General features: G+C 26.9%; 1 protein-coding gene and 1 long non-coding RNA gene across 3 annotated transcripts; one reads left to right on the top strand and one right to left on the bottom strand.

The window, feature by feature from the left end:
- Nucleotides 1-1302: 1302 nt before the first annotated feature.
- LOC114254003 lies at nt 1303-13467 on the bottom strand. The gene is made up of 2 exons (XR_004963095.1): nt 13334-13467; nt 1303-2780 (listed from the first exon to the last, which is right to left on the bottom strand). It is a non-coding gene; the product is annotated as an uncharacterized LOC114254003 (long non-coding RNA).
- A 97-nt stretch (nt 13468-13564) lies between these two features.
- Nucleotides 13565-17767, top strand: LOC105835786 (4-nitrophenylphosphatase). Of its 2 annotated transcripts, none has more exons than XM_012679337.3 (6): nt 13565-13918; nt 14430-14590; nt 15445-15534; nt 16557-16770; nt 17236-17380; nt 17547-17767. In XM_012679337.3, exons 1-6 carry the CDS (start codon nt 13828-13830, stop codon nt 17704-17706), a joined length of 861 nt encoding a protein of 286 aa, XP_012534791.1. In that variant the 5' UTR covers nt 13565-13827; the 3' UTR covers nt 17707-17767. The 2 variants fall into 2 exon arrangements, with proteins under 2 accessions (XP_012534791.1, XP_012534790.1); XM_012679336.3 differs by having other exon boundaries at nt 13569-13918; nt 15400-15534.
- Nucleotides 17768-18019: the final 252 nt, after the last annotated feature.

Here is an 18019-nt window from a genome sequence, read left to right as displayed (position 1 = left end):
TCATTTTTATTTCACGCAATAAGCAACAATGTATGTAAAAATATTAAAACAATTTGAGTGCAAAATAATAAACAATAAATAACTGAATTCTACTGACAAATCTTACAGAGTGGGATATAACGGGTTGTGCTCTGCGCCTTAAACACTTCGTACACAGGCGGACAGAAATGCCTGGTCACATGAAGTTAGCCGAGTTTAGGGACATATTGGCGCTACTTAACACTTTCTAAGTATTCATGCATCGTGACTGTTGGTTAGTCGAGGACCAGTAATGCTGTCTTGCCACGCATAATTTGACATATCTATGATGCCCTGTGATGCCTATAATTTGACAGATTGACATATGAAGTAAAAATATTACATCGTAAGTATCACACGATATCGTATTACGTGTTGCATGCATATTATCACAATTCACAATAGTGATTATAATTATTTCTAGCGAGTCGCGCGTAATTTACCACTTAAATCTGGTAAATTTGCATTTTCCAAGCGAGTGATGGCACCAAAGCGTATGGATATGTGCTCAATATGTCGGGCAACAATTGTCAAATTTTTATTGTATTTTTTTCATATGTTCAATAATATCCATTACATCATGTTACAAAATAGATAAAAATGCAAATTTACAAGAGTTAAGAAGTAAATTACGCGCGACTCGGCGCTAGAAATAATTATCTTATTCACTATTACGAATTGTGATAATATGTATGCAACTCGTGATACAATACCGTGTGATACTTACGATATTCCGATTATGTAATATTTTCACTTCCCATGTCAATCTGTCAAACTATTGGTATCACAGGGCATCATAGATATGTCAAATTATGCGCGGCAAGAGACAGCGTTGCCGGTCCTTGACTAATCAACAGTCATGATGCATGAATACTCAAAAAGTGTTAGCGCCAATATGTCCCCAAACGCGGCTAACTTCATGTGGCCAGGCATTCCTGTCCGCCTGTATTGCATGAGCAACACAGCGTGATGACGCAAACACGCCAATCCATTAAAAAAGAAAGATTAGGCTAGAAGGAAATGAGAAAAATAATAGTATAATAGTAATTATAATAACATAATAACATTATTAATATTATTAATAATAACATAACAATAACAATAAATAACGCTGTTACTCTGATTGTATATAGTCCTGTAATGTTATAGTACCATATAGGAACGACAAATATATTATAATAATTAGTTAAATACACGACACATACACATACACCAGGACGCGTGTGTACGCGAAACGATTGATAACGATTAATCGTATGATCTTAGCTATTTACACATGAGATAAAAAATTGAATTGTACGAATTTACGTATGGAGCAAAACGATGGGAAAAGAAAGAATAATTGAAGAGGCGCTAAACCATTGCCGGTCGTTACGCCATTTTGTAAGACAAAATCGTTCCGGCTACATTTTCTATAAAAATCATCTTTTTAGTCAAAAACTTTTTGTTTAAAACGGCACGGTAGGCATGAATGTAGCCGGTACTTACCACGAAGGGCATAGGTAAATTCAAATTTTAAAAATCCATTGTTCTCTCTATAGTGAGAATTATATTATTCAAGAAAATTTATGTTTCAATTGCCATATAATAATATTAATAATAGACAATATAATTAATTTTGTAGAATTTCTGTTGAGGTACAATTGATATTTTATTTGTCATCAAAATTTTTTATCACAATTTAAACACTAAAGTTATTTAGTAGCACAATCCATACTCTTACGTTCTATTAGAAATATAACATATATCTGTAGTTTGCTCTTAATTATTATTTCATGATTCATCATATCATCGTTTACGCAATCGGTTTATTTCATATCACACTGACATATATAATTAGGTATCAATAAACATAATTTATTAAACATATCAAATAAGTTATTCTACACGAATTTAATATCTTAAGATATATTAACTTTTTAATATAATCAGCTTATATATTGTGATTTTATTTCATTTAAATATCTTATTGTTATCTCTTCTCTAAGTGAATCTTAAGTATAGAAAAAAAATGATTTTATTCTTTTTGCCCTATGCCCTTCGAATAGTATTCAATTGTCTACAATATAAGTAGACACGTGACTTAATGTATAATCAATATACGTGTAAGTATAAACAGTGAATAATTTTCGAAACGCCAATGTTTATTGGTAAATAATAGTTGACAATGGAGAATAATTAAATAATTAGTACTGCATACCTTATAAAGTCAATGAATAAGTAACACAGAGATCACTCTCTTATTAAAGAAAAATGTGCATTCAAAACAATATAGCTTTACTCCATTGGAAAAAAAAGACCGAGGCAAATCTTGTCGCCAAAATACAAATGGAGTTACAAAAATCTTTTGTACGATTTCGAGTTCTTATGTGATCTTTGTATATAATAATTACTCAAAGGCGAATTGTGAAAGTTATACGTGCAAATTTAACAATTGTTAAATAATTATTTCGACTTATCTACTGGCGCGAAAATGTTATTTCGAAAAAAAGAAAATACCACTGTACTAGAAAACATTTAAATCATCAATGTAAAGAATTAAAAAGTTTAAAAACATCAATCAAACATTCGAGTCAATTCTATATAACGAATAATAATTTTCATTGTAAACATACCAAACGTTAACCTCACATAATGAGAATTAAACCTGAGAGTATGTCGACCTCTTCAGAGATTAGCAATTTATAAATTCATCTAGTAAGGTGACTGAATATTTTTAGACAGATAAATCAGGTAGGTAGATCGATAGATAAAATTGGTACCTAAAATCAGAATGGCGATAAACACAGTCAAATACGCGTATCATAGTGAATTTCTATGTACATAACATTCATTATCGTATATCTCGGAGCTTAACCCCTTAAACGGACTTGATAAGTATGCTTTTCGCGATCTCAATACTGCATTATGTAAAGAGTCAATAAAAACGTTCCAGAAATTCTTCAATCTACACGAATATGTTCTACATAAAATAATATAATCTTTGGCCGTAGCCTAATCAATGATATAAATCAAACGATGAAAATATTTTATTAATCGGTCCACTTTGGAGGTTGGACGGAAATATAACAAAGACAGATTTTCCCTTAAATGAATTAATAATCAATTTCACACGTGAATAGAGAAGATATGTTTCGAGGGGAAATTTGATCCGTTCGCCTTTCATCTTATGGTGATAAACTCGAGTCATTTGTGCAGCCTAGTGAAAGCTTTACGCGTGCCTCATATGATCAACATTACTATCGGTGCAAGTAATATTACTATGGTTACGAAATAAGCTCTTCGCAATCATGATGTAAAGATATAAGGTGAAACATTCCCGTGGACGCGCACTCGTCCAAATTAATGGCGGTTCTTCGAACCAATCGGAGACTTGCCCTAAACTTCCAATTGAATATAATTACTTTAAATGTTTTTGTATGTGTATGTTTTGTTTCATCAATACTATGAATTTGGTGCAAATTTTGGGGCCAATTTTTGATTGGTTTTTGCTGTCATTATGCGCAATGTTTCATCTTACATTTTTACATCATATACGCAATCAGTAACAGCCTCGACAGTTAAGATTGTCAAGACAGTTCAGCATTAACAATAATCGAAAGCGTTTGGAATTTCGTAGCTCTATTTAATATTAAAAAAAAACTGTTACGTTTGATTAATAATATGCCTAATCAGTACCACAAGTAATTACAACAACGACTACCAGTAAGCGCTTGTTGTGGAATGCAAGATCAATTATCGGGAAATACTATTCTTCGTTCACTTTTTTTACCATCCTCATGTTTGAGATTCAAAAAATCAATAAAAGTTTATTATCCCGACAAATTAAGAGCAAAAAAGATCGTGTCTTTTATTATACAGAAAGACTACTTACAAAGGACAATTTTCTTTAACATTTTTTCTTGCAAACAGTTATTAAACATTGATGTTTAAAAAATTCGATTCTTTTATTTTATTTTTAATTACAAAATCAGATATGTATGTTTCGTTAAAGTTTACATACTTTTCTTTTTAAAAATAAGATTTATATAACATATATATATAAGCCTTATTAAATTTTACATATTTTTTTTTTTTTTTTAAATAGGACTTACGTAATAAGATAGCACTTTGCAATTATTGTACAACGAAATTTAGTATGATATTATTTAAACGTCTCATAAATTACAGCAAATCAATAAAGTGATTTATTACAGTGAAATTAATAAAAAACATATTTTCAGAAAAATTCATACTACATTCCAAATTAAATAACTCTGATTTAAAACATTTTAAATAAACGGTTTCGGAAATATCTCACAAAATTTTTTTATTATCAAAGCTTATCTGAATTATCAAGGAAGCTAATTCTAAATTAAACTTAATTAAACTTGAAAGATATATATCTCTAAAATCTTAATACTTAATACTTAATAATATACTTTTAAAAAAATTATAATCACAAAAGAAGTTTGGCTTGTGTAAAGAGACACTCTCTTTCTCTCCTTCTCTACATAAACAGAGAATACATACACCTAATTAATCGAAACAATTTTTTTGTAGTTGCCGATAAACAATTTTAGAAGTAAAAATATTCTCTTAAAAAATCAGTTTTTACATTTGTCAGTAAGTTAAACAATAAAAGTAAAAAAATATTTCAAATATAAAAGTTTTAAGTTTCCTAAAATACTTTATAACGGTGTAATATTAAATTTTTCAAAATATTCTTGTCATTTACTATACTTTTTAATTTTTTAATTTTTGTGTAATTCTAAATTAAAGTTCGTAAATTTTATATTAAATTCGGTATAAAATAAACTTTAAATAAGTTGTAAACAAATTTTTAAGTTAAAAACATTATAAGTAAAAGTGTTATATAAATATAATATTTTTGAAAAATCTCATTATGCCGTTATAAAATTTTTTCGTAAGTATAAAATTTTAATTATATTTTAAACATATTTTTCAGATTTTTATTGTTTTGATGATATTAGCTTAAAATCGTAAACGGATATTTATAAAAGGATGTTTTCATTTTTAAAATTATTTATCAGATAGAAAAAATACAAAAAAAATGTTAGACTTTTTACATTTATACCTGCTCAACTTTTGTTGTTAGATGATGTCCTTTGTTAGTAGTAATTGGCATTATCATCACTGCCGAATCTAATAAAGCCGCTTATTAAGTTACATTATAGAACATCAATCAAAGTACAAGACCCTGCTATTTCCTTGACAAATTTGGAAGGAGATTATTAAAATATAATCTATATTGTTTTCACAAATATTCCATTACACGAATATTGCGCACTCCACTTGTCCTCTAAAATAAAATCCGCGAATAAAATTAAGTTCAAAAATTTTCAATTTTTTATAACTAATAATCAATATGTATAGGTACAAATTAAGTATTCAAGTTTTATTTTAAATTATAATAATTTCTACATTTTTTATGTAATAAATTAAAAAAAAAAACAAAATTAATTATTTAATGAAGTTCATTGTTAGCTCAATTGTAAAAATAAATAAAGTGATTCATGTATCGAATAGAGATGATTACGGCCCTAAGCGCGTGAAATTCATTCAATGCTGACATTAACTTTAATCGCTTGTAATTATGAAACTATTTCAAATCTTGATATTTCTGTACTACATATATGTTCTCTAATTAAAAATTTCCAGAACCCGCAATAAAAATTATTTACTTAACATTTCATGTCCAAGACAATTTATGTACTTTTTATTACTTATACTTATATTACTTCTAGACAATATTATTATGCAAATGTTAAAAATGCGTATACCTGAAATATAATTATCTGAACTTATGTGAAGATCAATAAAAATGTATTCAGTACAAGTTCGGCGTAAGTCAAAGGCAAATTTTTGTCCGATCGTTCCATTATAGGAATATATATATATATATATATATAATGTAATATATTTAAATTAATAATATAATTTTATTTATAAATACTGAGAAAATCTGTCATGCGAACCCTCAAGAACAAATGTGCGCATTGTTGTGTTCTAGTCTGTACCATACAAACATGTGTCGTTGCTATCTTTATATGACTAGCGACGATTATCTAATAATATATACAAACAACAAAGCAAAGACAAAATATACTCAGAAAGAAGTTATGTCACTTTTGCACAGATGCACTTCAATTCGATAATGTCGGCAAGAGAGGAAAAGCTAATTTAATTGGAAATAAATGTAACATCTAAATAAATTTAACATTATGCTATAGCGAAAATGTAATAAGAAAGTTTGTTTAAGAAAAATTGGGAGTATAAATAATTTCATAAGAGTTAAATTAATAATTTTCTGTATAATCGAAATCATACAAAATTAAATTAAATTGTCCATCAATAATTATTGCCTATTAATCTTAAATTAAATTATTTAATTAAAGATAATTTTTAATAATACAATGTTCTTCGTAATCCAGATTCAAGAATAATACAACAGAGTTACATTTTGCGACATTTTTATGACATAATTCTTACGTTCACGAATAATATAAACTTGTCGGTCAGTTGAAGGTCGACCTTGCCGACAATTGTCCGTTATATCATCAATACAAGGCTTTATTAGTTAATCTCAAGCCCCCTCCCTTCTCCCATCTCTCCCTACGTCGCACAAGTTTCTTCGTGCAAACAAAATGTCCTTGGCTGGCTTGAGAGAGCTATGTTGCAAATTGCAATTACATTAAAGAAAAATTATTGGATTTATCGCGCGCAGTGGCGAGGAGGGGAGGGATAATTTATGAAAAATATATAAGTTATAAATTTATTTTAAAAAATAGCGTTTTGTGAAAAACGTGTTGTAATCGTCGCCGAATGATGGAAAAACTTTATCATCGATTTAAACTGCAAAAATAATAAGTATAAAAATATTGTTTTACAATATGAGGCTACTTTTCAGTTCCTTTTTACATTATTACATTGTTACATTATCATTTTATTGATTGCAAATATGTACGTAGGTCATTATATGCCATTTCTTAATGATTAAGTATATATCAAAATTAATAATATTTTCACATTATAATCGCATTTGGAGATACTATATATTATTTATGTATATAACATATATTGATTTTGTATGCTGATATTTCAAAAGACTCAAAGAAACGTTCTTATTTTATCATTTAATTTTAAAATAATTTCACATAATTATAATATTAACTATTAATATATATTTTTATTTTTAGAAATATGTCAATAAAAACTATCCCTTTTACATGGAATATTTTATTGCAGAATAAAAATATCTAAGAAATATTTTACAGAATACACATCCGTTGAGATCGCAGCGACATTTTCCACGCTTGTTGCGCGACGAATGTTTCTATATACGTGTATAATGTTAGGCCGATAGCTACGAATTGCTGTACGGTGAATTGCGCCGCGTAGGAATATAATGGGATTCATCTCTTGTCTAGTCAGGGTTATAAATAAATAAATTTGTTACTTAGTCATTTCATTTTTATCGCTGTGAATACGTAAAATGTTATTTACACGGAGCGGGTTTTTTTCGTTTTTGAACAAGCGTCTTAATTCGTCAGCGAATTCGTTGATAAAATCGTTGATTTTTTTATTCGCTAGCATCTACAATTTTAATGTCACGGTATCTAATAATCACTGCCACAAAGTTGAACATGTAAAAAACAACAAATGAAAAATATCAGCTGAATATCTCGTACATACGCCGTATGCCAAATTATTTATTCTGATTTATTCGCTACACGAAGAGAATTTTCTCTTAAAAATTACCCTGAAAATTGTGGTAATTGTGAGACAACGTAAACCTTAAAGAATTTTACCCCTATACTTTTAATAAAATTTACTAAAATTTAGGAAAATTTTAATAAAACTTGATAAAGTTTTAGTAAATTTTGTTAGAAGTATAGTAAAATTTATAAAATTTTATCAAATTTTATTAAAATTTTGGTAAATTTTGTCAAAAGTACAGTAAAATTCTTCAAGGTTTACGTTGTCTTACAATTAACACTTTTTTTCATGGTAATTTTTAAGAAAAAATTCTTTCCGTGTACGGTCTTGACACGGAACGTTTTTTAACGTTGGTATAATGTTGTTATTTGTTTGACAAAAGTGGTAAGTTAAACATGTTCAATTTTATCGCAGCAACCACTAGACGCCGCGACTTTAAAATTGTAGACCTTAACGAAAAAGCTAAAACGCTTTAAAATTGTAGACCTTAGAAAATGCTAAAACGCTGACGACTTCGTTAGCAACATATAAATGGTTTAATATTAGCGAATTTTATTGGTCAGATATTTACTCTCGAAAAGCGACAAGCTGGTGATAAAAAACGCCAGCGACAAGCGTCAAAAATCGCTCTGTCGTAAATAACACTTAAGATATCCTTTCTTTTGTTCGTCGAACGAGCAGACGAAATTAATAATAATTTCCATACGTCGAGGAATGACGAAAATGATGATCAAACATATGCAATTATCCATATTAATGTAACAACATTAATTGCTATTATTATTACTTGTCATTATTATTGATTACAGATTATTATGATTATTATTACCAATCTTTATTAATTATTATCACTACAACTATATTATACCTTTGTAAATGAGAATCAAGACACACTGAGGGCTAGGGAAAAGAGAAACTTAATAAATTGAAATTCTATTAACCCAAAGGTGTTCGATTGTCATTTACGTCTACTTATTGTATCCTAAAAATGACTCAAAAAATCAAGAAATGGACAAATAAAAAAAAAGAAGGTAAGTTTCATGATTGTGTTGCACGAATCATAATTGCCATTATTTGTAGATAATTTTGCTTTTAATTATATCAATATTATAATCTTAATTAATTTTTGCACTTAATATGAAATCCTATCTTGTAAAGTGCCCAGTGAAATAAATATTAATTTTATACAAATATTTAAACCTATTTTTTACTAGTAACGTAAAACATATGTAGATTAAAATCATATATATATATATATATATTTATTTATTTATTTATTAATAATAGTAAGTTAATTGCTTCCAATAGAACGGGCTTCCGGATACATGCTGTGTCCTGGCACAACGTTGCGCCGATGTTTCGCAAACATTGCAGTTTGCATTATCAGGGCTAGAAGTAGTAAGTTGAATAATAAATTAATTATGTATTTGACCGATAAATGTTTAAACATAAAAATAAATTTAATATTGTCTAGCTTGATTTACAACGGACCTTGGTGCTAAATATAAATTTTCTATTATATAATGTTAATATTCATCTTAGCTTATATAACTGCGTGCCAACAGTTTTATTACAAAATAAAAAATCTTAACTTCATCTTTATGTTTAAACCATTCATTAGTCGAATAATTAACTTACTATTATTGTATTTACACATCGTCTGAAAAAAAGTTTTCTTTAAGATATATTAATTATTGCAAAGAATAATATCATATGCCTAGATAATCGAATTAGAAAGACACCTTCATAGACTGATAGGAAATCCAGGTTCGAATATTTGAGATTCTAGCTGAGGTATTATTTTTTGCAATAAATTATTTATAATTTTTTTTCAAAAAAGGGGAGATCTTAAAGATGCTTCTAAGCTAGTAACGATATCTAGCTAGTAACTATATAATGCTAGTAATTATATAAAGTAACGATATAATAGTATATTATAGTAACGATATAAAGCTAATAATTATATAAGCTAAAAATATTAAAATTAATTGAAAAATTATATTTAACATTAAAAGTCACTGCAGACCGAAATAGACAATCTTAACTTTATCTTTATTTATTATTTATTTGTTAATTAAGACAATAATGAATAATAAAAAATCCATCAAACGTGCTAAACATAATTTGTGACAGAAAATAATAAATAAATTCAATAATAAATAACTTTTTTGAATATACTAGATACCACAGATGCGTGCTATTTAATTTTTTATTTTTTACCTTTTAAAAATAAGTTACAAGAATAATTACATAAATAACCATTTATACAAATTTGACAGCTATCCAATTCAATTGCAATGGCTGTGTTCAGCGGAAAAAGTAGGTTTGCTGTTGTAAAATTTTTCAACACAATTAGTTCTTGCTCTTAGTTCTTGTCAGATCTAAATATAAACCAATCATAAAAGAATTTTACAACAGTTTCAGCTTAGATTTTCATATTCAGTATCATGAAAAACTTCTATATATAAATTTTTGTAAATATTCAGGAATTTTTAAAATTTTAATATATCAAATTTATTTTGTATGTGTGTGTATAAATTTGTTAATTTTGATAATAAATTCGTATTCAATCTAAAAAAAACTTAAGTTTAAAGAAATATAATTCAAAGTTGTTTGAGAGATAATTCATCAATGACCTAATTTGCAGCTTTTCTGCAATAGAATTTTACTTAACCGTATGTTCCATTTTTAAATATAAATATCTTATTAATCATACCCAAAAAAATCCTCTTAAAAGTTGAAAGTTCTAATATTTAGAGGATAGGCATCAAATTTAGAATACCACTTTGTTTTTGGAATATATTTCTTAAATAATGGTTAGAAAAACACTATTGAAAACATGAATTTAAATTAGAAAGTATCTTCTATTAAATAATATAGTAATTTTTATAATAATGTTTCGTATTTTTTTAATAATTAATTTTGTGATACATGTCAAAAAGGGCATCTGACGAAATGGGCGCCTAATTAGGAACCTGTATACCATCAAAGAATTAATGTTATATTTTATTGTTTTATACATTTTACTTAAATTATGTAATTCTATAGAATGTAATTCTCTAATATTCTGTTAGGTTCACCAAAAAAGCATATTTTTTAACAGGCATCCTTTTTTCGACTCGTCTATTGTCTCTCGATGTAAATCGTAAAAATCTTGTCTCGAAATATTTAGGTTATTATACATATAAGTTATATATTAAAGTTATGGTCACGACCTAGCTATACTACGGTCAGTTGTCGTAAGTGAAATTACTAGACCCCTGATCTCACGGAGTGTTCCAATTTACGCACATACGGCAACTTTATTTTATGTTTAAAACTGCACTATAAAATAAATATAGTAGAGAAAAATTTTTTTTTAATGTAAGAAACATGTGAACTACAAACATGTGAAATGATGGTAATGTTATCAATAATACACTCAATAATGTTTAAACTTTACAATCAGCAAGAGAAAATTGTGCAAATAAAACTCTCCTTTTTGAATTTGTTTTTAACAGATTTTATGTAGAAAATGATTGTATGAAATATGGGTTTTTTATTTCTTTAATTAAATAAATAATCAATTAAGCGGATCATGTTTTTATCGGTATTTGTACAGCGATGTTTCCGAGAAACAAGAAAATTCAAATTTAGAAAACTGTTCCAAATTCGGTGTCTTTCCTCTACGTACTTAATTTTGATTATAATAAAATTTCTGCAGCACGTCACATATTGTAGTTATAATATGACAACATACGTAAATAATTCTTTTTTGCAACTTTAACCGCAAATTTTTTAAAAATTGTGACAATGTAGCAATGTAAAAACCGGATTCGTATTTGACATCCAAAAAAGACACAAAATAACTAATCCCTTTTGGTACTATTTTTTCATTTGACTGTGTAATTTTCTTTACAAAAAAATTAAAAAAAGCTTACTATTTCTGACAGTATCACTTAATGTGACTGAAATGAAAATAAATGTATTAAAATGTATAACAGAGATATAGATGAATTAGTTTTAATATCAAAACTTGCTATCATTGCTTGTCATCTACGTAAACTATTTTGTCTGGATATATTATCTCTTTCGTTTTGTTGCCATCTACTGATTTACATAGATCATGTCCCTACTACTTATGCATAACAGTCTGAAAATATTTTATTGTAAATAGACAGATGTATTCAAAATCGGTTCTTTGTGCGAAGATTTTTAAAATTAAAGCAATTCTTTTATGACGTCAATAATTTTAAAAGCAGTAAAGATTGCGATATTTAATAATAAATACTACAAAAATCTTAATGTAATTGTTGATAATTAAAATTTTAGTGCTAAATTTTTGTAAAATTGAATATACATCTGTGTAAATCTGTATTTTTCTTTGCAATTTTCTTTCTAAATGTCAACTTTTATAAATTTAAATTTTCTTCAGATGTCTATATTCTTTCACGTTTTCTTAATCCTTAAATCCACATCATTTAAAGCACATTTTCGTAATTTCTCAATCTCGATAAATACTTTGAACGTTTTATTTTTATATAATTGCAGTTTTATTTAATAATACATTTGAAAATATATAAGTATATTGTACTCGAAAATATCCACAAATATCTTTTAAACGTATTTACATTTTAAGATATGTCTTTTATATTGTTAGTAAATAAAATTGATCAATTATAAAACTCTAACAATTAAAAAATCTTATATTAATAAAATTTTATAAATATACGAAAAATTTACTATTATCATTACATCAACAGCATATTATCAGCGTATACAGATTATTAAATACACATACATACACACATCTACATATGTGTACTGATGTCGTTGATTCCAATGTCAAATCTTAACTTTCTCTCTACATATATTTGCAGTGCATGTATGTTACAGATATACAGGTGTTCAACAATTAAAACAGAGATTTCGAGCACTTAATAATTTCACCAAAAAAAAAAAAACTTGCAACTTTAACAAAAATTATATGTGTGTAAAATCTAACAGAAATAGATGAATAATTAGCAAATACTGTGATATGCACTGTAAAAAATTTTTGTAAAATAAAACTATAATAGTTGATAATTTTGAGACCAACTATAATAGTTGTAAATTTTCTCGTGTCTATAATTTTGCAGTATACAAGTAATAATGTCATAATTTGATGTAAAAATGTTTAATTTGTCATAAATTTGTTTACAGTATATACACAAGTGTAAAAAACAAATTAAGAAGTTATTAAAAAATTTATAAACAAAATTACCAACACATTTACAACTATTATAGTGGGTTTCAAAATAACTCACTATTATAGTTATAATTTTACAAAAAATTTTTACAGTGTGTATATGTATTGCACCTAATCAATCTAGCTGATAAAAGCAGAACTTTCAAATTCTATACGTGACAGCCAAAATTCTAGCAGATACAAAAATTAGCGATACATTTTGATTGTAATATCAAGAAATCTGTCTATATCAGCAAAAATTTTTGAAGGGTGTTGCCCCCCCCCCATTTTATTGAAAAAGAGAATGTATAAAATTTTTCTAGTTTTCTTTTCGGGGTGGAATACGGAATCGTCACAGCGTAAAAGATCAATGCGCTACATGACACTTACCTCTACGTCATTGATGTAACGATAATAATGTGACTATATCTCGAGTCTCTGTCACATTCTATAAGCTCTGTATGTGTCTCTTTTCATTACAGCATCTCACGTTCTTCCACAGTATTTACTATTAGGCATGCGCGAGATAAGGTTAGCGCGTGATGATTGTTGCTGACGTTCGGAGTATATCTGCCGCGTCGCAGCACACAAGTCATAGATTTAAATAACGTAAAACTCCGTGTATGTTCGTAGACTCAAACGTCAAAACGATATTATTCCAAACTGAATACTCAATAACTTTATTCTTATCGTTTAAAAACTATTCGATACATTTGTTAAATAATGTGACAGCCCTCCCAACGCAGTAGAGGCTCTTTTTAAATAACTCTTTAAGAGTTCAACCATTAAACAGTTTTGTACCGCTGACAGAATAGCATTCACCATTTGGACTACAATCGGAAAAAAACTTTTTAAAAAATATCGGGCTTCTATAAAGACTTATCATGTCTAAAACCAAAGATATTACCAAATTCTCAGATGAACAACTGCAAGAATTTCTAACGTCTTTCGACATAGTGCTGTGCGATATCGACGGTGAGCAATAAAAATCTCAATTTCTAATCTTTACTGCATGTGTATTAAACGTGATAGAATACATTTACATTAATTAAAAACAATTATTGTAAAAATCGCAAAATGGTAAAAGATTTTTCTATTGAGTTTAGTTCGTTCTATTTACACAAACATTGTGTTAGTAATAATTTAACACGCGGTGTGTATGTGTGTGTATTATTATCTGAAAAGTTAATATAATAAACAATTAACTTAAATAATTAGAAGTATTTTTTAAATAATGGAGATATTTTTAAAAAAATGTATAAGATGTAATAATGAAATGTAAAAGTTTTTTTATTTTTTTATCTGCAATAAAAAGTTATATATCTAATATTTTTAAAAAATAAATTTCAATAATTAATTTTTATTTATAAGTATTCATAGTTGTACATCTATGCCATGTGTATAATCTTATCTCTTAAATAATAAATTATAAATAAAACAAATTTTTTACGCACAAAATGTTGCAACAACTGGTTACATTTTGTAGGAGTTATATGGCAACTCAATAAACCTATTGAAGGTGCTTCTGAGTCTTTAAAAACATTGCAAAACTTAGGAAAACAAGTGTATTTAGTAACGAATAATAGCACAATATCGTTAAACAGTTTTTATGAGAGCATTCAATATATCCGTTTAAATTTAACTTCGGTAAGTATTTTAATATTGATTAAATATCTGGTTATTTTATTATATTATTGTGTAACTTCATATAAAGATATAATGATTGGCAAGATCTTGTGCGCGCGCGCGCGCGTGCGTGCGTGCGTGCGTGCGTGTGTGTGTGTGTGTGTGTGTGTGTGTGTGTGTGTGTGTGTGTGTTTTTGATGAAAATTTATAATGACACAACTTGTTTTGCAATTTATTTTCTATGACCGTCTTTTTTATCAAGAAATTTTAAAAACTTATGCAAACAATAAAAGAAAATTAAAAAGATAAATTTACTTTAATAATAAAAAGTAGAAGAAAGTATAAATAATAGTTTTAAATTGATTTTTAAACCACTTTCTTATACGACTGATTTTTTCACAAAATATAAAATAAATTAATAAGTACATAAAAAAATATCAGCACGAAGATTCAGCTATGGCCAAATAGGTTTGTTTTTAATTAATTGTGTTTTCACATGTATATATGTGTATATTTTTTTCTTATTATATTATTCAAAATAAATTATTTAATATTTTAATAAATATCAAATGTAGTCACAATAATCAAATGTAGTAATAAAAATAAAAAATTAAATATTAACGATAAATATTTACGGCATTTCAACTTTCAAGACTAAAACAATTCCAAAATAGACAAATTGATTATTCATGTTAAGACTATTTTTAATTGTAAAAAATTTACACTAAATTTTAATAAACATTAAGTGAACAATAAATATTAGAAAAAATAGTTGCTGATTATTTTATTTTAACAATAAAAACAGTCAGTAATAAGTCAAAATTATATAGAACCAGGTAATCAACACCATAAAAATAATTATTTGGTATTTAAAGAAGATTAATTTTTGCGACGAAGCTTTAGCCATCGTTCCAAATGAATCTCGGAAAATTTTGATAGAAGCAGGAATACGATTAACAGAGCAAGTAAGTAAATAAATCTTTTTCGTTTTTTAATAAAGTTTCACTTAAGTAACACTAACAAGGGAACGGTCGGAAGTATCCTTTACAGATTTTAATGAACTTTGGATATGTTGTAAAACGTAAAAAAATATTACACATATATATTTTTTTTAGCTGCGTATCTCAACGTTTAGAGGTTGAAACCACCCCTTGAAAATAACCCATTTTTTTGTTTTTGACGTTTGATATCTTTGAAAATATAAAGATTGTGAAAAAATGTTCTATACGAAAGTTTTATGGCATTTTATACTTTTTATAATGGTATACTTATATTTTTCAAAAATTTTTTAATTTTTTAATTTACCCCCACAAAACCCCTTTTTTGCAAAATTTTAAAAATTTTGTAAGGACCAAAATTAAAGAGCACTAAAAATCAAATTCATTTATATATAATAATATATGAGTTCTATCCTTTCTAATTATTGGCAAAACAAGATGGTAATTTCGTGCTATAGACGTCACGCTGGAAGCAGTGTTACGTTATTTTTTTAGTCGTGTCACACTTAATAAGTACTTCTTCTGCGTATATTTTTATATTAGAACATAAAAACGGATTATAAATATATATATATAACAAAAATAACATATACGTATGTGTACTGTATTGCAAGAATTAAAATAGTGCTGTGATGCGTAATATAGAGATTATTTTACCTCTGCAGGCATAATTATATTTAAACAATATCATATCCGAGGTGGCGTTTGCACAAAGATTAATCAGTTTAATCAGTGTTAAAAATAGTACAAAGGAAAATAGTTCTGATTAATACATGCATATTAATAAAATTATTTTAAAAAATATGGGTTTAATATTTTTTTATGTTCTACAACATATCCAAAGCTCATTAAAATCGGTGAGCGACACGTCCAACCGTTCCTTTGTAAGACAATGTAGAAGTTAATCTGTCTCTTTTGTTACTTCTACAAAGATTTAATAAAATTGGAAAGTATGTAATGACATATTAAATTAACATTCTATTCTGCAGCCAAAAGCTTTTATAACAGATCCGAATGCAACTATAAAAGATGTCTTAGATCGACCATCCGTTAAAGCTGTAATTGTTGATTTTGATGTCACTTGCAATTGGTCAAAGTTAGCTTTGGCTATATCATGCCTCAAACGTAAAGATGTACTGTATATAACAGGAGCAACAGACGAATGGTACCAAATACAAGCATCACCTCAAATTAAAATCTTGGGTAAGTACTAACTCGCGTAAAGAACACGGTCGGGCTCGCGCTACGCTTTCACTTGGCGCGAGCCACTACCGTGTCTCTTGATTATTAAATAAAAATATTCTGTATATATGTATTTATTATTATCAATGCAATTGTAATTCTATCTTTATATTATAGTTATATTATAATAAACAGAATTTATCCTATTAAATGATGATATACTACTTCATATACATATAAACCAAAAAATAATTATACATTATTATATATTAGATGCATATCAATTTTTATTGTAGAAAATATAATACATGTATTTTATACAAAATAGAAAATTATAGAAAATAAATATATGTATATTTTTCAATAAGTATATGTAAAAAAATGAATATATGTATTCGAATTTCAATTTTTCATAATTAATTAAGCTTAATTGAGAGAAAAAGATAAGAAAATCTGATTTTTTTGTTTTTTTTTCATTGAGTCTAGGTCCTGGACCATTTGTGAACATTATTAATGCACACAGTGGAAAAAAACCGATTCAATGTGGAAAACCTAGTCAAAATTTAAAAGACTATCTTTTGGATAAATGTAATGTAACAAATTTAGAAAGATGTTTAGTCATTGGCGACTCGTGAGTAATATTATGCAAAATATATTTCTGAATATTTCTACAATTGTTAAAAATTGCTATTTACGTTAAATTCTAAAATAGATTTATGTTAAATAAAATATTATCTCATTAGAATATTTATTATAAAAAAATATTTTATCAATTTATTTTGGAAATGTAAACGTAGGGCTAAGCAAGACATGAAGTTTGCTTCAATGTACGGATGCATAAAACTTTTGGTCGGCACGGGAATTAATACATTGGAAGAGTCCCAAAAAGAAGATGACACTTGTCCAGATTACTATCTTCCTAGCTTAAGTCAATTATTTTCCGCCAATAACGCTTAACAATGTTAATGTATTCAATCACAAAAATAATTAATAATTTAAGCTCTAACAAAGAAAAAAATTAGCAATCACAATATTAATTGTTCAAATCAAATATTACAAGTAATTATGATATACATATAGGAATACAATTATATTGTATATATTTCTTAAATAATAAATTACTGATAATTTTTTATCTGTTGTTATTAAAATATTTGATATTGTATAAATATTGTATCAAATACTAAATAAATTTTAAAAATTTTATCTATTCTATCAAGAGTTTTATATAATTCTTGTTGAGTCAAGAAACTCGACACATTAATGCGAA

This window comes from Monomorium pharaonis, chromosome 4 (assembly GCF_013373865.1).
Source record: "Monomorium pharaonis isolate MP-MQ-018 chromosome 4, ASM1337386v2, whole genome shotgun sequence".
Classification (NCBI taxonomy): Eukaryota; Metazoa; Arthropoda; class Insecta; order Hymenoptera; family Formicidae; genus Monomorium; species Monomorium pharaonis.
The sequence above is the reverse complement of the archived record's forward strand: the minus strand, read 5'-3'. Positions and strand labels throughout refer to the sequence as shown.

Coding starts and splice junctions, on each gene's coding strand:
- LOC105835786 (XM_012679336.3), top strand. CDS start 13,828: ATGTCTAAAACCAAAGATATTACCAAATTCTCAGATGAACAACTGCAA. Junction 14,591..15,399: donor TCCGTTTAAATTTAACTTCG/GTAAGTATTTTA, acceptor AAAATTATATAG/AACCAGGTAATCAACACCAT. Junction 15,535..16,556: donor GAATACGATTAACAGAGCAA/GTAAGTAAATAA, acceptor TCTATTCTGCAG/CCAAAAGCTTTTATAACAGA.